Source organism: Bombus vancouverensis, chromosome 4 (genome assembly GCF_051014615.1).
Source record: "Bombus vancouverensis nearcticus chromosome 4, iyBomVanc1_principal, whole genome shotgun sequence".
NCBI classification, from domain to species: domain Eukaryota; kingdom Metazoa; phylum Arthropoda; class Insecta; order Hymenoptera; family Apidae; genus Bombus; species Bombus vancouverensis.
Window position 1 is genome coordinate 9350029 of NC_134914.1, and position 22155 is coordinate 9372183.

At 37.2% G+C, this 22155-nt stretch overlaps 1 protein-coding gene across 1 annotated transcript; it reads left to right on the top strand.

Annotated features, from left to right (window-relative positions):
* Positions 1–297: 297 nt before the first annotated feature.
* Positions 298–14160, top strand: LOC117156918 (otoferlin). Its single transcript, XM_033334434.2, is given in 25 exon segments — positions 298–462; positions 534–675; positions 795–948; positions 1643–1811; positions 2026–2215; positions 2869–3074; positions 3839–4009; positions 4042–4380; positions 4775–5089; positions 5964–6287; positions 7317–7433; positions 7743–7877; positions 8113–8274; positions 8797–9066; positions 9217–9433; positions 10216–10442; positions 10653–10787; positions 11102–11246; positions 11322–11451; positions 11855–12180; positions 12272–12402; positions 12800–12987; positions 13085–13320; positions 13572–13744; positions 14044–14160. Coding segments are annotated over 25 exon segments (4884 nt in total).
* The last annotated feature ends 7995 nt before the right edge of the window (positions 14161–22155 follow it).

The following is a 22155-nucleotide window of genomic DNA, read 5'->3' on the forward strand; positions in this document are numbered from 1 at the left end:
ATAATCAAGTTCATTTAAAAACATTCGCTATAAAGAATGTTCATTAAAATATAATTATTAATTATCATAATAGTTTAAAGCCTATTGTGTATTATTATAGTCACCTAAATTCTCTAAAAATTACTTTTTATCAACATTAAAGGAAATAGACATATCTTCGCTTATTACCAAAGGATAAATAATTAGTTAACTTTCATTAATGGATAAACACCTGTATGAAATATGCCAATCAAACAGACGATAAATCAAACAGCGTGAAGTATATGAAATACAAACAATCGAGTATATCGAAACGTAATGAGCCCCAGGAAAACTCGGTCGAATGTCTATCAGATTTGCATAAAGATTCTGAAAGCGAAACATTTGCCCCAAAATGCAAATCCTATGGTCGTGGTTAAAGTGGGAAATCGGAGGAAAAAAACGGTGGTTCGCGAAAGAACGGATTCACCAATCTATAATGAAGTAAAATTGGAAAATGTCGTTCTCACGAAACTTTTATCGATTTCATCTATTAAACTTTTTAACTGTTACAGTATTTCGTGTTCGATCTTTTTTGCAACTTAAACGAACTTTTAAGCACTAAAATTACGATAGCTGTATATCTGAAGGGTTATTTACGTCTCAAGTTTCATGGGAGTACGACTTTCGAAGTTGCTCTCGTTTGGGATCAACCAGGTGATATTTAGTTCCTTGAGTTTCTCGATTCATCTTAGTTCCCCGTTATCCTATTTTAATTTTTAATTTATTATATTGGAAAAGAGGCAGTGGCATAATAAATTTATCGACCTGAACAGATCATCAATATTATCACAAATGGGCAATGCTGACAAATCCAAAGGATGTTTCTGCGGGACCGAAAGGTTACGTCAAATGTAATATCGCGATTAATGTGAAAGGAGAGAAATTGAAAGTACATCCGGATACAGAGGGCGAGGACGACATCGAAGGGTAATTTTCACTCCAAAATACTTTAACACGTAATATCACTTATTAATTGTATGATATTAAGAATTTCCAAATTGAAGATCTTGAGACATTTTACGCCTTCAGAATCAAATTGAAAAGTAGCAAACTCCTTTATGACATTAACATGAAATCGATATTCTACCTGACGGGCGTCTTTAATCTAACTCCATTAAAATACGCTCTGATATCTGCATGAAATTTGTATTTAAACTTGAACATTATAGATCATAAAATTCACAAATTTTAAATATAAGTAGCATCATCCGATAGGATTTCATTTAATAAAAATTTCTTTATCTGTGAATCTATAAAACTCGAAATATCAGCAAAGATGTTGGTCATATTTTTTTCTGTGGTTTCCAAATATTAAATGTTAGTCATATTTATTTCCTATATATCCATAAATCTAAGATATTGTACAACATTCATTCCCAATCTTCGAGCACTTCCCTATAAATTTATACGTTCCAACACCAACAATTTAACCCCTCACTATACATCTGCATACATACTCGTATTGCGTTCTATTGCCTGTACGACAGAGAATAGAGACACATTCCAGTAGCCTTTTTAATGTAATAGGGTATTTGTGCGTGTTCCAAAATCGATTTGGGGTGGATTCGAATTCGGAGCACATTGGCTTGTCAGCCGATTAATGGAAAGCGAATAATTACAGGAACCTCTTGTTGCCTGTCGGTGGTGAATTTCTACCCTATAGGCAACGAGCATGCTACATTTTTACGATTTATCGAGCTGACGGGTTACCAGATATGAGCAGCCTATGCGTAAAAAATGATTTCGAAAATATTAACCCGTTCGTGCAGATATCGTTCGCTGGAATGAAGGTAATTATTAATTGAAATCGCCATCGATAATTCAACTTTCCCTATTCATTAGTTTCAATCGTTTCAAGTCTTACCTTTCTAATTACCAACTGCGTACGCATATGTTTTCAGCCGATTTACCATTTGACTTTGATTATAGAAATTCGAAATGTAAAATAGAATACGATGACGCTTATAGAATGACCCTTTTGTTTCATTTCGACAACGTTTTCAGGAAACGACGAGCGAAGCATGGCAAACCTACAGGCCGCGATTTAATGAAAAGATTACGTTCAGAGAAATGTTCCCATCACTGTGTCAACGTGTCAGGATTGCTATCAAGCATCGTGTTAATAGCTGTCGAACGTGTGTCGTGGCTTCTTATATTCTCAACATGAGCAAAATATCGAATTCTGGAGAGTATGGTAAATTCGTATGAGTATTATACATGCTATTGGAAATTCTTTTCTTCGAGTATCGAGAATCACGTGAAAAAGATTTCAAAGGATAATACAGCAGGAATACATATAACATCGAATCGAGATCGATAAATTAAACGACAGAATATCGTACGTAAACGAAATTCAAATAAGCAGTTGCCATCGAAACGTTGATTAACGTTTGTTTGTTACCTCTGTGTTTGTTCTGTTCTATTCGTACTTTAACTTCTTCCACCCTTTTTTTCGTGAACAGCTAATTCGCCTGCATTTAATATAACCAATGTCGTGTAACGTTAGTTCGATTCGATATAGTACGATATATTCTTTTTCTTTTTTAATTCACATTCGTTCTTCCATTACCAATACCATAACGATGTTATAAATTGAAAAATGGATTGAAATATACTATAGATCAAATTTTTGTTTAAATTTTTGAAACAAAGGATTATCAATATCACAAATTTTTTGTATATAGTCATAATATGTGACTATATACATTTTAATTGTGTAAGCAATAAAATGGGATTGTAATGAATATCATTCAATCTACAATATGATACGAAATTTTTCTAAATTTTTTTTTTAAGATCACAGAAGACAAAATAACCTGATATATTGCTAGATGTTACTTTTATCAGGTTTCCTACCGACCTTTGGGCCATCGTTCCTACACTTTTATGGGTCCGGGACTACAGAAAGGAACAGCTGTTTTGGCAAGTGCTCGATAGCCCTTCCTTTTTATCGCGGTAGAGTTCTTCTCTCCTTAAAAACTGAAATGGATGACTCAGAAACAACAACGGCTGGAATCAGTGCTGAAAGAGAGCTCGCGGCTCCTATTATCGAGGTACATCTACAGTACATTCTTTCTTTTGTACATTAATTTCTATTACTATCTGATTATTTTATAAGAGCAGAATTTCAAATCTCGAAAATTTTAAATCTTTTAATTAGGCGTCGACAAATCTCAAGTTTGCAATGCTCAATGTTATAGCATTAGATTTCAGTCCTTTTAACTATATACAATGAAAAATGGGAAGGAAGGGTTTAAATGTAAGATAATAAGGAGAAACGGACCGTCTCTGATCAGACACAATTTTACAACGAATTACATATTACATTACAGGATTATATATTATATATAACCTTCTGTGCTTATATAAAAGTATGATTCCTTAGACAAAATTTGCGCTATAAATAGATTTTTCAGAATTGGAAATCAATAAATAAGATAAAACGACAGTTTGTGTGTTATTAATAAATATTAATTCACCGTCACGCTTCATTCAGCGTGTAGCAAGAGTGAGCGCTTAATAATTTATACAATAACCCGACGTAATAACATTTCATTGATTTAACTACCTGTTTACGTGATTCTACATTGGTATGATGGTTGCTTTTGTTATAGTGAATTCATAAACATTTTCTTGTAGGACGATATTTTATGATATTTGCAAGGAATAGTTTAACAACTTTACAATATCTTAAGTTCTTTGTATCTGTTAAATGTTTAAGGATTAGGTTAAAAATTGCAAACTCTGCTTGAAATACCTTTTCATCTTTTGTCTAAATTGACAACCACTAACTATCGGATCGTTTCTTTTTTCAAAGAGAAGCTTGTGGAAGACGGAAGAATATTACCTGGTCACTGTGTTATACGATATAAGTATGATCGATCGGGGAAAATTTTGGTCGAAATCGATAAGCTTCGAGGTTAGCCTCGGGAATGCCGGTAACAGACAATTTGCTCGCAGCCAATGCTTTGAGGACAATAACGATGGTATTGGATTCTTGTGTATACTTTCTTCAACCACTCTTTACGAATGATCGAAATATGGGACCCGCCACTCGAACTTCCATAACGAAACTACGTTTCCACTCTCCAATTACTTGTTAATACGAACGACAAGTTACGCTATGTACGGTTGCCCTATGTAAAATATGATCAATTTTCAACAGGAAACCAGATGCCAGACCGTAAACCGGAGTTCGAAAGCGAGACCCTGCCACGATTGACTGGAACATTGGATGGCAAATATAATTACGTGCCTCTTGGCTCGCGAAAACCCTGCCTCTACGTTAGATCTTGGTGGCCGAATCTCGATTGGCGAATGCACAACAGTAACAACTTAGCTTTCATCGCCGATTTCCTAGTGAGCTTCGTTTGTTCTTCGATATCAAAAGGAAATTAAGCTGGATAAATCGTAAATGCTCTATTAAATTCGACTTATTCCTTCGATGTAGGTCAAGTTACCTACTTCCAAACTTTTCTAAACACCTGTCATTCTATCAACGAAACTTTATCTAAAAACTTTCGCAACCTGGCCATTCGTTCGCATTAATTTCTCAATAAGTCAGTGTACGTGCTAAAATTACAAATCGCGATTAATATGAGAGCGTCGTAACGGCCAACCGAAAAGTTCTTTCATTCGAAAGAAATATTTTATATATCCTGGAGTCGAGTTCTCACGATGATAGCGGGAAACGAGCAAGTTTGTTTCCAAACTAGAACAGCGATACCAGAATAATTTTAATTTGCCACGACAGGAGCAAAAGTTGGAACAACTAGAGGACATGGTCGAGCTCCAACATCCAGACACTTACAAATTCTACAACGAGACGATTCGTACCATGAAGAGCCATTGCATACATTATTTGCATACATTAGACACGGGGCGATACGATGACGAAGGTGGCACCACGAAGCTCGATCGCCATCGCGTGAATCTATGCCATAAAGAGATCGAGAATATCCTAAAGAGGATCAAGATCAACGGCGAACTTCCCAGTAATCACTACACGAGAATCGCAATGGCACATGCGTATCAGTATCTGGCTAAAGTGAAAAAGCTACGGGAAGACGTGAGTTGTATTTCATGTTTCTCCGTCACGAACATTTTCTATTTCTGGAACAATTGGCAAATCGAATAACTATTTTTACTTCATTGACAACCGCTTATGTTCTTATGGAAATATCATCGAATTGCTTTCAATTCCATATTGTAGTTTCAAGTAATTATTTGAAATAACTCACAGTGGTTATGAATATCTTGGAGACGTATGAAGATGAAACTATCGCTCTAGATATGTTTAATCTACGAAAAGACGTCTCTTCGAAGTACCTAGGTAACCTAGTTACTAATGAAATGTGAATATTTTTATCGTCGATATAAAGATTAAGAAGAAATTAATCTTGATTCCGATTACATTTGTGATTCTGTAGACTATTAAGTTCCTACGACATTTTTTACTTTCCTATTTACTTGGAAAATTTTTTAAATTCTTTAACCTCCACTTTCCTCCATTCGACATAAACATTCCCCGGTCTACTTACAAATCTTACCAGGTCTATATGTATTCAATTTACATCTTCGCTGTAGAGAGACGGAAAGGAGAAGTTTTAAACACTTCAATGAGACGGTAAAAGCTTTACGCTGACTTTTTCCCTTTACCAGCTTGTTTCGGACAAACACAAGAAACTAATCCTCGGAGAACAAGGAACAAAGTTGCTTCTAAATTTGCATATCTTTTTTCCTCGTGATCTTGTGTCCCTCCTCTCGCGAAGAATTTTCCATGGAGAACGCAAGATAACGACGCGCTGCCCTTTCTACTCATAGACATTGCAAACCGTCATGAAATATTTAAATACGAGCGTCCTCCTTGTTCCGCGTACCTCCATGGAAAATTTATTTTACCGTGAGCAACGCAAGACTTCTTACAAATTTACCAGCCCCAGCATGGCCTACCTGACGTTTTCATTTGGATGATAGCCGGCTCGAAACGAGTGGCGTACGCACGATTTCCAGCCGAACGAATTATTTATTCAGAAGAAATGACCGAAAGGGGATCATTATGCGGTCAGAGGGTTGACGTATTTTTGGTACATCCACGGGATGAGGAAGGTGCCGATTACATGGCCTGCAAGCTTGAACTCTTCCTGTGGCTTGGAAACGCCGAGTATATAGGAGCTTGTTGGGCCTCGATTCCACCCGGTTACAAGGTGGACCATGAGAGAAACATTGATTCGTTTCCCAAATATTTGGAGTACACACGTTCCACGGTATGAAAATTTCTCGTTGGTGAGAATTTCAGAGCAAGGTCAAGTTTAGACGCGTCTCGTTTCGTAGCTTGAGCCAGGGGCTTTAATTAATCCCTGGCATTCAAGAAACGCCAGGCAAAAACGAGGGTATATTTTTCTTTGCCAAGAATACCTTCTTTTCCTTCCTTTCTAATTGCCATGTCACGCACTGGGTTACATTCATAATTTCCAATATTAACGACGGTTTATCTACTCTTCTCTTTGATAATTAACATTCCTTCGTTTTATTCCTTTTGTCGAGGGTTTTATTTGAGTCAAGGAAGCTTTTTGACGTTGATGTGATGAAATGCAATTTAGTATCGAATACTTTCATTACACTAGAGAAATTTAAACAATCGAAACGGCACGCATTCCTGACAACTACAACGCGAAATTGAAATTTTAATTTTCGCCGCAATGCATTCCCGGAGCGCACACACCTTTTACACGGAATTGAGTATGCGTTAAATTATTATCGCTTGACATCATAAATTCAACGCGTTTTTTCTTAAAAAGCTTTCTTCTCCTAACGAACGAGTTACTCTTTGAATGCATTGTATCCAAATGTAATAAAACATTTCGAAATCATTAATTTACATAAATCTATAGAGAAATAATTTGAGCGTTCCGATAATATAAATGAATTGAGACAAACAATGTATTAAATGTTGTAGTATATCCGCTACGTTACAAAATATAGTTTATTATCAAATACACTATGCATCACTGTGCATTCAACCTACAACAAAAGGTGCCAATATCATCAATCTTTCCATCGAGATTCACATCAACGAACAATCAAAATGTCCTGATCGAAGAATCCAGGCTTTAGTAGCTATTATTTTTTTCTTAATTTAAGCGTCACCTGAAACGAGATTCAACGACTCAAAAATCAAACTTGACGTTGATCCATCTTAAAGATCTAACTATTCCACAGACGCATTAATGTAATATCGTCGGAAATATTTCGAACGAAACGTTAAAATGAGTTTGTCATCGGTTGCGTTGCAGACATTTCAGTTGCGAGCTCACATATTCCAAGGTCGCTTTGATCCTGGCATGGATGAATCCGGTTTATTGGATCCCATCGTGCGTGTCACGTTTCACGGTTACACGGCCTCCACCAGAGTAAGTTTTGTGTCGATAATTCACCCACGCTTCCTGAGGTGACTCGCGAACTCGTCGCGTTATTATTACCGCGGAGATTTCCTCGGTTCCATTCCTCGAAGGTTCCCCGTTATTTGTAAATGGATTTCCACCGAATTCGCTGGCAATCTGTTCCACGAGCAGCGATTTAAATTTCTTTCGATTTTCTATCTCAAACGTCCGTTTAAATATTTCAAGGATTGGCACTTTTCAAACTTCGAATCGTAAGAGGAAATTCCTCGGTTTCTGAAAAGGCACTTCAGGGGATTGAAAGTATTCGAAATTTTCCAGATTATTAAGCAGACACTGGATCCGTTCTGGGATCAAACTTTGATACTACCGCCGAGAACTATTTATGGGACGAAAGAGTACATTAAATCAAATCCGCCTAAAGCGATTTTGCAAGTGTACGATGAGGATATATGCGTAAGTGAAATGCTTTTTTAAATTCATAGAAGTAAATTTCTAGGCTGTATTTCCCAATGGTACTGAGATAAAATTTGATAGGTGGCACAGGGAGAAGGGGATGGTCCGGAATATCAAATCTTGCAAAGTATATCTGATGTTTAATCATATGCGATTTTCGATATGGCAGTGATTTATAAATTGATAGAAGCTCTAAGTGGTTCACCCTGAAATCATGTCGAATCGAAATTTACAGGGCTTCAAGGAGTTCTGCGGGAGATGCACAACTATCCCATTAGTTAAGCTGGCGGAGGAAACTTACTCGCCGCCTAATTTCCCTCCGAAACTCGAGTGGTACAAATTTAAATCGCAAAGGGATTTCAGCGGCTCGGTGCTCGCTGCTTTCGAGCTCATAGAGGTAAGAGAGGTAATACTGATCGATATTCGACTCGTAAGAGAGACAGAGAGAGAGAGAGAAAGAGAGAGAGAGAGAATCTTCGCCGCCTCCGCGCTAATGAACTTTTCTGTCATCTTACGCGTGGATTGATTACGAAATTAATATCCGTCTCCCACGCGCGCTATCCATTCTATTCATAAATGCAAACGTAGATCGGAATACAAAGGTTAAGTCACAAAAATGACGTGGTCGCATGAATATAAATGAAATTCGACGATTGATAGTTCTTCAGAATATTTAATTACGAACGATGAAATGAACTGGTACAAATCCTATTTTAAGAGTTTAACACGTACAAAATGTTAAACTTTATCATTTTTTCAATAAATATAATATTCAATAAATATAATATTGTGGTTGGCATGACAGTAGCAATAAACTTATTAAATCACCTTTAGAGTTAAAGAACAGTTTAACGGTTTATTCTACGTTTAATAGCCCACGAAATATTAATGACACGAGTACAACTATGTATTATTTCAGACGATGGACGACAAGTCTGTGGACAAAATTATAGACTCCTCAATGCAAGACGTCATTTACAACATACCGGAAGACATCAGGCCAAAAATGACGAGTTACAGGCTTGAAGTTATATTTTGGGGCGTACGAGACATGAAGAAGATTAATTGCATGCCGGTGTTAAACCCTCAGATTGTTATAGAGTGTGCCGCCGTTCAAGTCAAGTCAGAAGTGATGGAGAATGCCAAGAAATTCAGTAACTACAAGCAGACATATGTTGTCGTCGAACTGGTAACGTTTCAAACATTTTTCATTATCGTCGTACAAGTATTATTTTAACGTTAAGGAAATATCTAATTCGATTCAAATGTATCGACATACTCGTATGTGTATGTACAATGTACGCATTATGTATACGTTAATATATGAAAATTCTCTAAGGACATGCCAGAGCTCGATATCTATTATCCCTGCATCACAATAAAAGCTTACGACTCACGAGGATTTGGATGCTTCAAATACGTCGGGATTTGCATAATACCCAGCGTTTACGTCTTTCTCGAGCAATTAATAACAGAGGAGGATTACGACGCGCGTATACACGGCACCAAATCGATTTTGAAATCTCCATGGACTAAAAGACAATCTGTCACGATTTGTAAGTTTCTTCTTACGAATGTAAAAATGCAAAATATTGTTGAAATAACATTCGTTGAAATATAAAACGTGGAGCACGAGCGATTCCTTGCGTGAAATATCAACGTCCAATGACGTTGGTATGCCTCATCGTATACCATAGACCATATACCATAGATTCAGAGAAAATGTACGCCAACTTCGGAGGCATTTCAGGTGGTTATTAAATATTTGATCGCGGTCGGTTTCAACGGAAGTTAATAATACCATGGAAAATGTGGTTCCACACCGCACGCAATAGAAAACTTTGTTAATTAAAGTTCTACGAAATGTTTATACGCTACGAACAAATGTTTTTTACCCCTCGAGGAACATGAGCTCGAGCATTATCCGGCTGGAAATTGAGATTAACTTGCTTCTAGTTATTAGTGAATTTCGTCCCTTATTCAAAATCTAGTTTATCAATCCATTCGAAGATACAGCTGTATCAGAGAAAGATCCTTAAAAATGAAATTCTTTTATTTATACGTGCGTCTAATATTCATCGATTGATATTATTTCTGAAATCTTACAAGTTCTCTACACGGTAGCAAATTTGATAATGAAATAAATAAAGCGTTCCAAGTGAATATTACAAATTACCAGTCGCTAAAGTATCGAAATAAAAATTGAAATAAAAGATACTACTGTACTAGGGTGTTGTATCCATGATAAACATAAACGTTATTTCCTATGGTGATGGCTCTTAAGGTTTACAAATCTCATTCTTAAAAACTCATTTCATATGATAATGTTATCCTTAAGCACCTTTGCCGATCGATTACGATCCATTGAAAGAAGACGAGAACAAGGAGTTGATACCGTACAAGAAGATGTACAAGAAGAAATCATGGATTAGGAAAATATTACGGTCCTTAAAGAAGATTTTCGCGCATGTGATACCAAGAAAAAAAAAGAAGAAGAAAATTGACTACAAGCCAGAAGAGGATCAGTCTCTCGACTGGTGGAGTAAATACTTCGCTTCCATGGAGGTAGGGCGAAAGAGGGTCGATCACGCGAGTAACTCGATGTATGTAAATTTCCACGGATCTCTGTTAAGCAAAACATGGCGTTTCCAGGAGGAAAGAAGCAGAGAGCTAGGCAGCTTGTCACCAGGTGATCAGAAGCTCGTGACGACGTTCAAGGTACCTACGCTTTAGCGCATTTTCACCAGCTCAGCTGTCTCATTGGACGGGAAACAGGTATACAACGGAGAACTGGAGATGCAACCGCAATTCGCCGGCTTTCAGGATCGTCTGAGATCGTTCGAACTATGGAAGGGGAAGAAAAGCGAGGATCCCGACTACGATACAGACAATTACGTTGGAAAGTTCAAGGTTTATCTCGAATCTAGCGGTTAAAATATCTCTGCAATCTGCATATACATAGTAAAGCAGGGTTACTCGAATCACTTATACCTCAATCTTAAAATTGAATCTTGAATTTTGCATAGAACAATCAAACTTGTACGTTACAGGATATCATTTAGTTTTAATGTAATAATGAAAATTGATCATGTAAATCTTACGTAAAAGTAACGATGTTTGACGTTCATTCAAAGAAATATGAACATTGCTATAACCTAATATTGGGATAAAATATCCATTTATAAAATATAATCCATTAATAAAATTATAACATCTACTGACAGGGACGCATTTGTGTATATCACTGGCCGCACCCGAACAACTTGCCCTGCAAAACGAAAAGCGGCAGAAACGCGGCTAATGGTCTGTATGGCGATTATCCACAATCGGATCCCATCAAATTTCTGGTCAGACTTTACGTCGTGAAAGGTGTGCGAGACACGACGTTTTATGACGTTTACATGGCGTGATAAACTAATGAGAATGAATCGATTTCACCCATAGGTATCGACTTGCAGCCTAGCGATCCCCTCAGCGGAAAATCTGACCCGTATCTGTGCGTCAAGCTTGGAAAAACGTTTATCAATGATAAAAAGAATTACATACCGAATCAGCTAAATCCCATTTTCGGACGGTACGATAGCACTTTAATTTCGTTAACTCCCTGTTGACCGTTGCATTTTCCACGTCGCATAATTCTTTTATCCACTTTCCACGGTAGATTACATGTGATTCGCTTTGATAGCGCTCGTTCAAAAGCCATTCACTTTTCTAATTTTCAGTCAAAGCAACATTATTGAATCTATCGCGATTAACATTATAGAATTCTATCTTTCCCTCTTTTTTGGGAGAAATATTAAAACATTGAATAAAGTACTAGATATTAAAATAATTTCGACTTGTCAATTCATTAATATTATTAAATAGTAAATTATTGTGTAAGAGAACTCTGATTATAATACTATATATATGTTTCGTTTTAAGACACCCAATAGAACAGAGAATGCGTAAGGGCGTTAATGTCGAATAATTTATAGGCTCTTCGAGATAGAAGCCACTTTCCCTCAAGATTACATGATGATCATACAAGTATGGGACTACGATGCAACTACGACTGACGATTTAGTAGGACAGACGAAGATCGACTTGGAGAATCGGTTCTATAGCAGACACCGAGCTACTTGCGGTATTTCCAAGACGTACAACGAGGGAGGGTACAATAAGTGGAGAGACCGCGAGAGACCGACGCAGATACTCGAGCAACTTTGCAAAAGGAACAATCTCCCATTGCCGGAGTACCGGAAGCATTACGTGAGAATTGGACGAAAAAGATTTCCATTCGTCAACGAGCAAGCGGAAAACGGTACATTTTAAAAATTAATCGTTTCGATCGGGAGGGAACTGTGTCGTCAGAATGAATTTCACTTTATCGGTGATTGATGATTTCTATTCAGAGAGGCAAGAATGTATGGCACTGAACGTCCTTCATCAATGGCAAGATTTCCCTATTTGTGGCTGCGTCCTGGTGCCTGAACACGTCGAAAGACGCCCGCTTTTTAATGCCACCAGGCCCGGATTGGAGCAGGTTGTAAAAAAGACGAGTCTGTGCTTTTATCTACGGTAGAATTGTGACTAAGATTGAGTCGTTTAAGATAAAAAGCGAGTTTGGCTAAACTTTCGACAGCTGGCTGTATTCTTCGAAGAAAAAGAATCATAAGACGTATACTTGGAGACTCGTCGTTAAAACTTATTATTTCTGATTTATTTTAATGAGAAATTTATGGTACTATATTTCATGGTTAGCATGATAGAAAAATATTTGACAGAAGAGACTGAAGTGCACTGTGAAAGAATTAATCTAGAATTGTCGGGAAGACGATATCGTCCGAATGTAACATTCAGAAATTAAACAATTTTTCAACTGCCTAAATACTCATTGAGCATTCTAAAAGCACGATTTGCATTCTCGAACGATGCTTCAGGGTAAATTGGAACTTTGGATCGACATGTTTCAATCTAACGAGCTTCCTCCGAAACCGGCAGTGAACATCAGTCCACCTGTACCAGAGGAATATGAAATCCGTGTGATCGTTTGGAACACCGAGGACGTGCCCCTCGTCGACAGCCAATTCCTTACCGGAGAAAAGTGTTCCGATATCTACGTGAAAGGGTGAATTTGAAAATTGCAGATAGCGGTGGCTATTTGAAGAATTTACTAGGAAATAGATGAGCTATTTTTGTATAAATCGCTATGATCAATTTTTCAGCTGGATTGTTTACGACGATTATCAAAGAACTGACATTCATTATAATTCCTTAACCGGAGAGGGCAATTTCAATTGGCGATTTATATTTCGCGTTATGTATTGCAAGGGTGAGCGCGTTATGATCGTACGCAAAAAGACATCCATCTTTGCTATAAGCGAAACCGAGGACAAACTGCCATGTAGATTACACCTGCAAGTTTGGGACAGCGATCATTTCTCTTCGGACGATTTTCTCGGTAAAACAAACGTTAGATTAATCGTCGTGTTTATCCATTAATCTGCTGCAGACGAATTTTCAATATCGCTGATGCATATACAAGCAAACATTTGAACACTTATCGTGGAAAACCTGTCTCGTATAACACGCATAGTATATCTATAGTAGAGTCTATAAATATTCGAATGTCTCGTAAGATTTTATGTATGTGTATCAGAAGGTTTCAAAGGTTCTGACACAATCGGTATGAATATTTTTATCTACTTTTAGGAGCATTAACGTTGGATTTAGCCAAGATGCCACGGGGAAGTCCAAATTCTAAAAACTGTACTTTAGAGCTACTCAATCCGAATCTACCAACGATCGATATGTTCAAAGTGACACGAATCAAAGCTTGGTGGCCATTGGAGCGTAGCGTGAACGCAGCCCAATACGTGCAGGCGGTGCGTATCATAAAAATCTAATGTTCATTAACATTCGAGGAAACAAACATTTACTTTACTCCATCGCAATTGTAACACTGTCTCATTTTATAAATCAAGTCAATACCAAAGTCCTCATTAAAATGAAAGCTTTTAATTCCTTCTAAAATTATTCGCTGGGAATGTGTTCCTTCGCTAACGAACATCGCGAATATGCCCATTTACCTCGACCATTCTTCTTCGTTTATTTTCTTATTTTGAAGTTTATTTAGAAATATTCGTAAAACATCGAAGTAGGCTGACGTAATATATCGATATAGGGTAAAATTGAACTGGAAATATCAATATTGCAAGCGAAGGAGGCTGACGAGCAACCTGCGGGCAAAGGAAGGGATCCACCTCAAAATCTTCCTGCACCAAAGTATGACGATACTTAATTGAGATATACATACGGAACTCCACGTCAGTCGATAAAAAAAAAGACACCTACAAGTAACGATGAAATATATCTTGTACCTTGCATGAAGGATGACCTACTTTGACAAAAATTTGAGCGAAATATGATTCGACGTTTATACAAGATTGATGTCGAGTTCTAATGAATTTCCAATAGTATTAGTTCTACTATATTTCCATGTCACTGTACCAGAGAATTTTTATTTATGCATTCATATAAATTTAATCCTTAAATGTATGGTCTTCCAGGTTATCCTGAAATATGTTAGAATTGTTAATTTATATCATACAAAACTATAGAAAAATTATTTCAAAAAATCATCTCCCGTACCGTTTCTTTGCAAAAATTTTTTTGCCAAATGACTACATAGTCATTTATTCATATACGTCAATATTCTAATCCTATCAATATGAATATATTCGAATATATTATTAAATGATAACACTATGCATTCAAGGATTACGTGCATATTCATAACAGTATAAAAATAACCGTAAAAATTAGAGAAATATTTAATTATTAACAAGAAACTGACTAGACGTGGTCAATCATTTATTATCCGTATAAAATTAGTAACCTCGGTTACATCGAAATAAAACCATATCATGATGAACGTATCTAAGTTAATTTCATGTTCAACCGCAAATTAAATTAGCGTATATATCGCTCGCTATCAAACTTAAATAGATTAATTTTCGATTTTGCCATCAATCTGTATAACTGCAAGTAGCTGGGTAATCAGATTATTTTGTTAAGTCGGTAGAGTTAATTTGGGCTCGACCAGCACCGGCAATGTATTTCCGAGCAATCTTTAGAAGATCAAGTTATCCACTTAAATCGCGGTTTGTCTACTCCACCCGGAGCATAAAGAAACGTCTAAAGATAACATTAAACCAAGCTCCATTATACGATTCGTAATACGAGCGTTGATCGTTTGTTCTATACGAAGTCTATAATCCGTAACTATACATCCACGCAACATTAAACATCTTTAATTCTTCTCTTTCTCTGTTCTTCCTATCATGTACACGGCTATTCGATGAAATTGCAAACTTAATGAGATTTTAAAGTTCGTTTTATTTTACAAGATACATATATAGTTCGCGGATATTTAAATCTTACTTTTCAACTGATTATCTACTTCTTTTCGATATAAAATCGTGAAATTCATCAAAGAAGATATACATAAACACGTTCAGATCACTAAACATTGCGCTAACAAAATGAACAGTGAAATGCAAACATTTGTTTGTTAGCTATTCCAACAAAACGATCGACATTCAATGGCGAGTGTAATTAAACCTGATCACATTTCGTCGACATTAAAGCGCCATTATATAATTATATGAGCAATGGTAATGACGACGGCCATCAACGGAGGCCGACGTATTTGTTAATTCCATTAGGAATGTTAGCAATCATACTTCACCATGAATCAATCGTACAGGAAAACATCTTATTTCCCTTAATTTACAGCCGACCGGATACTTCGTTCTCCTGGTTCCGGAACCCATGGAAAGCATTTCGTTACGTTGTCTGCCGGTACTATAAATGGAGGATAATAGGCTTCTTCATGTGTGTGTTGATAGTATTGTTGGCAGGCTGTGGAATTTACGCTTTCCCTGGTTATTTTGTGAAGCGCCTCCTTGGTGCTTGAATCGGTTAACGAGGAAAGAAAACGATGGAATCGGGAACCATTGCAGTTGCTCGGTCGTAAATCATGAATTGTGTCGTAGCATGAAACATCGATTCTGACTACTTCATGATAACACGTTCGTTATTTCGGCACCGTTAATTGTTGGATAACACGATGGGCTCAGTTGTTCGACGAGCATTTTATTAATTAACAACCTGCTATTTATTGTAAAATTCGAATCAATGGATTATTATACTTCCTCAAGTTTCCAAGCAGTAATGTTCAATGATAGTTACATAAATATTAGTAATTATACGTCATAGGTTTCTAACTGTATGAATGTAGTTTACGAATATAATAAAAAAGATATTATTTAACTTTTGCCTTTAATTCGATTGTATTTCTTACTGTACTCTTTTCCTAAAGCTTTTCAGACAAAAAGAAATCTGGCGTTCAACTATTCGCGAGTTGATCAAATTATAAGAAAGCTTGTCGCGAGTTGATCAAATTATAAGAAAGCTTGTCGCGAGTTTATCACCGACGTGACCCCGGTTATCTTCTCTCGGTGCGATATCTGGTTTCTGGACTAAAAATTAGACGGTCCGAAACGGATCGATAGTGTGAAACACGCGACGAACAAAAATGCAGAAATCAAGACGAAATTCGCTTTGACTGTTGATTTCTTCGTGATTCGAAATACTTTTTATGGATCATTTGCGCGTTGGAAATGCGGTTTCAGTCTGTACGGTTCGATAGACGAGCTGGCAGGTGAAAAAGAGGTAACGTGACGTAACTAGAAGATCAATAACTCAACCGTTTTGTTCGAAAGTTTATTGAACTCGACTTTTCTTAATGGCCGCTGCTCGCTTCAACCACCGACGAATCGTGTCTGTGTCGCTTTTACGACATAGACGAGCAACGCGTAGGGTTCCTTTGTATTTTCCATCTCTTTCATTCTCGTCGTGATAAACCTCTTTACGACTGAACTCAAGGGGACGCCTCTAAGTAATCTAATCTTCTTTTCCGTCGCGACTCGAACTGCAATTCGCGATTTTCCGATGAACGTGACTAACGTGGCACCCTCATGAAAAGATAAATTCAGCTGCGTTCCTATTGGATTTATACGGACGTGTCTCTCGTTTAGCTTCCAAACTAAAGTATTATAAATGGTTCCGGTATCGTACAAATGAAATAACGATGAAGTTTTTTATTCTGTTCCTTAAAGGAAAACGAACACAGAATCTAAAACTTTCTGAGAAATTGTAAAGGGTAAAAGTTTCTTATATTGCGGCGATACTTTAATGCGAACTTTGAATGAACTCTTCTGCGATAGATAGCGGATAATAGAAATAGAGTAGGAAGTTACATCGACTTTCATATTGACAAAGACATTGTACTCCTTTATAAAGTGTGTATACGAATTTCATACCATATATACTTTCTTTCTGAGAGAAATTTTTATCTTCAATGCAGCTAGTTATTGATATTGAGACTCTTTCAAACCTCGCGACGCGTCCCGTAAACTTTCGTCATGACATACAAGCATATTCCAAACTCCTACTATTTTTGTTCGACATATTCGACGAATCCATCAAGTATGACTGACGCACGGATGCGCGAAATGGATTTGCCATATGTCCATAGGAAACGTTTCTCCTCGTCGATGAATATTTTTTGCCCAAACTAAAATATAGAAAAATAAACAGATATAATTATAGTTTTCGTTATTAACATGCGATAACACTGTACGATGATAATCACGCAACAATTTCAACACAGAAATCGCTATCGATTTGATCCAATAACTCATTAATACTCTATTTGAAAGTTCTTATAATGAAATTATCATAAAATTTTCAAATGATGAAAACCATTGCGCGATTGCAGCAGGAGTGTATTAAATCGAAAACACGAGGCAAAGTACTTGGAATAAACACGGCGGCGAATCAATGACCGCGGCAGGCGAAAGGGGTGAACACACGCGAACCTGCATGCGGTCCCGCTGGCGAATCCATAGTTCACGACCGCATTCGCATTGCATGCGGCCGGTCGAAAAAGCGGGTCTCTGGGAAACCGTTAAACGGACTCGAAACAGGCGAGTTTCGCGAGCTGAATGGCCTCGTGCGGCGCGGCGGCAGAGTTTGTTAGCTAAGTTTTCGACCTGAGCGAACGTGAATTCACTTATTACAGGCCAGCAAAGTCACGCGAATGCATATGCACGAGCCAGGAGTACATGCACCGAACTGCGCGCCGCCGCGTCGACTAAATTCGGTCTTAATGCATCGCGTGCCCTATCCGACTAAGTATCTTTCGATTGCGGGCCAATGACCCGACCCTATGAAAAGTTTCCGTCATTTTCGCGATAATGTTGAGATTTCACCTGCGACCCTGTCGCGATCTTCTACCGACTCACGGATTTATGATGGAATTGTTACAATGGAAGCAAACAATCGTTGATATCTCACCCGAGATTTCTGCAATTTTCTGATACTCATCATTTTCTTCGATCCTGACCTCTCTACGTGTTCCATGTATATTGGGGGTAAGATTCTTTAACTTTGGTAAGTTTTAGAATTTATTTTTTGAAACGTATTTCATGATATAACAGGTGCAACGCAAAGATGCGCCTCGGTTAAATTAAATCCTCGAAAGATCCCGAGAGTCATAAATAAGACGCTGAGGTAGTTACGTCCTTTCTAACGAAGTATCTTCCGCGCAGTTGCACCGCACAAACTAAAAGGCGAGAAAATAGTTGTGACGACTATTTCGTTAGTAGGAAAAAAAGAGGTGAGGCGGAAGATTGTGTTCATGGAAACAGGAGACTTGGTAGTTTCCCAGTAGTTGGTTAATGGTTAGGGAAAAATTTATTCGCTGCATGCGATGAAGGAAGAATAGGTTTCGCGTTTTCAGAATACCGGAGAAAAATAACGCGGTTACGTTAATAGTTTTGCGATAAGAAGAATTGCGCGGGAAGAAGCAAAATATTCTGAGCATGTTTGGCAATGTCAGTACTACTGGTTTTCTCGCGTGAAAACCGCACCCGACGCGAAACTAGTTATTAGGCACGCGTAATACGCGTCGAAACGAAGCTCCGTGTAATTTCTTCGATCGCGGAATTTCGCAATGAAGCAGAGGCGAGGCGATCGTTGGCCAGTGGCCAATTATCGGATCCCTATTACACCGCGACCATTAATATCGCAATCGTAGACACACGTTCGTGGCTCGAAAATTTAACGCCGTGAGTTCCTGGAAGGGAGGCGACGGAATAAATTTCGTTACATTATTTAATGACCATAAATCGTCCCTTCTTCCGTGCTACTTCACGTAAACGAGGACTTCTGCGCCGCCATCGTGCGCGCCACTCTTTGCATTTACTTTCCAGCACCTGCCTCATGCTACACGCTAAATAACTATGCAGATCGAGTAAAAACCGTAATAAATATTTCTCCTAACATCGTTCGTTGATAGACGTACCGTGCATAATAGCAGATGATGATGCTGTTTATGAAACCTATATGCTAAAAAATGTATTTCGCATGTTTTCTTGAAAATCTAATTTTACAGTCATATTTTTCAACTTTACCAACGATAATATAATTCATATTACCAGGATATAAGTACACTTTCGATTTTGCGTCGTCATAACAACGGATTATGTTTACTTCGAACAATCGACTGAGGAAACGTGGAATTGCTCGTTACAGGCACATTGCGACACAACCTGCAAAGTCTGTGATATTCCACTAAGCAAGAATCTTTCTATGCAAAATCTAACATCCGGCGTCGTGACGAGACTGCATCTTGAAAAAGTTTCTTCGTCGCGAGACAAATTTCTTAGCACTCGTACGTGCGAGCCACTCTGTTGTCACGAAAGAGGTGTCGTGCATACATGGTCTGTAAATGAGGTCACACTAAAGTTTAGGCGAAGTTCTATGAACGACACGCTTGAGGATTGTGTATCGCGATATCGGCAAATCTAAGAGATTTAATAAGGAGCAAATTTCCTAATCAATAACACGATTTTCGTGTACAAAACATGCTAAATATGCTAATTAATCTGATAATATAATTTATTTTATTTCTGTAATAAGATATTAAAATAAGGAGTCTTTTTTCAGCAAATTAGACGTAAGCACAACATATGAACGTCAAAAAAGTTGATTTTAACATATACTGCAATTTAGCCTTGCCTTATTGTAGTTATTTTATGGCCGTTGCATGATCGCTTTACAGTCACGATTATATTCTTAGGATTTTTTTTTTATGTTGCTACTTCAGTCAATATCTATCAACATATTCAAACATTTTACTAATTATGGTGCATTAATATGCAAACGTAAGATAATAAAAAGTGTAATACTTTGTTCTTCATGAAGATGGTAATTGTAAAAAGTCTTTAATTATTACTGAAAAAATTTCTGAGATAATAAAAATCTTGAGTGTATCTATAATTGTGCGTTTATGTGTTCGTATTCAAAGAAACGGTAACTTATAATTTGTTTACAGGCGGTTTCATCGATAGTGCTTTGAGTGCTTTTTACGAGAGCTCTTTGACAAGAATGTTGATGTTTCAATGAAACTCGACACGATTCGGAAGGTAAAAGCTTCCTTCGAGACGACGCTTTACTCTTAATTATATCCGACGACATCTCGCAGTTACGCGCCCGGGTTCATTTTTACAACAGGATAGATGCAGCCACCGTAAACTATTAGTTTCAATTTCACAGAGAACTGTCCTGCAAGTATAATTTTATACTTTCATCTTATCGTTTGAAGTGACTGTTGGATATACTTATTCCCATTTCTTAACAAAGTATTTAAAACGTGATCATTTTATTAGTAATTTCTAAAAAGTTACATATTTTTGCTTTCTTTTTATTAACTTATCCTTACTAGATTTAGTCTTCACGATTATTATGCATAAATGTTTAAAACTAACAAAAAATTTATTTGTATAATACTTACAGATTATTTTGAGAAGTTTTAGTTTCTCTTTTATTATTAAGTCATCCTCAAAACATTTGTTACATATGATTATTATTCACAAATGTTCAAGTCGCTAGCAGAAACTATTTATCTTACAACATGCTAGAACATAGCATCAATCAAATTAAACCACGAGAAGATTGGCGAGAATTTCAATTATTGTTACAATAACATGCAATATAATAGACAATATAAGTCGAGGTACGTTACCAATTGCATGGTATTTGAAATTTGTAGAAATGCATAATCCGAGTTTGCGTTGCTCCGGAGTCCTGGAGAACCTTATTTCCCTCAAGCGTCGTCTTCAAGGTACATATGCGTCGCGGTCTATCGGGAAATCTTCGATTATCGAGAGGAACCTATTTCACAATGCAATATTATTTATGGGAGTAATTCAAAACAATGACGTAAAAATATTTCACCGAACATTTCAAATTTTATGAATTTTCGATAACACTGAAACGCATGAATTTTATTAATATTTCTAACGTTAATTAAACATTTCTAATGAATGTCAATATTCGATAACATCACGCACTTCGAAATATATCAACTCACTTTTATTAAAAGAGGACGATAAAGAAATGCAAGCTTACATATTCTATCCAAATACTTACACAGCACTCGCATAATGTTAGGTTATCAAATTATCGATAATAATCGCCGAGTTGTAACGGGCCATTTGCACATATATCGAATTTTATACACTCTCGAAAATGGCACTTCTACGATAATTCGACTTTACAACAAATATTTCATATTCAATAGCATATACTTAATCTATTTGTCCTCCTTATCGTAATAGTTATTCTCACAACACAGTCATATTATTATATCTAACACAGAACATTGCTCCTCTCTCAATTCAAACGTTTCATAATTCAAAACAAATATCTAACTGGACACAGTGCCACCATGTTCTTCACAAAACGCGCGAATTCAAAACTCGATAGTATAAACAGCATACGCATATACGTAAACAGTTCGAATGCAAGGTTAGTTTGTAACGTATCAAGAATATAAAGCAGTACCTGTATACATATATTCAGGTGATTCTTCTGCGTTGCCGGGCATATCGCAGTTATTCGTCTCTTTTGACTGAACTATCCCTTTTTACCGTGAAGTAAAACAAATACATATATGCGGTAGCATCGAGAAGAGATCGTAGCACGTCGCGTCGTTCACCCCTGACACGACCACGTGACCCGAATGGCGTCGACAGCGAGTGCGACGGCCCTGAATGCCGAGCGAGACGGTGGTGCACGAAACGTGCCGATGCCGGCCGACTACGCACGAGGGCGTCGCGAAGGCAACCACGTTTTCTACCCTCGGTTTCAGTCTGTCGTGGTGTGT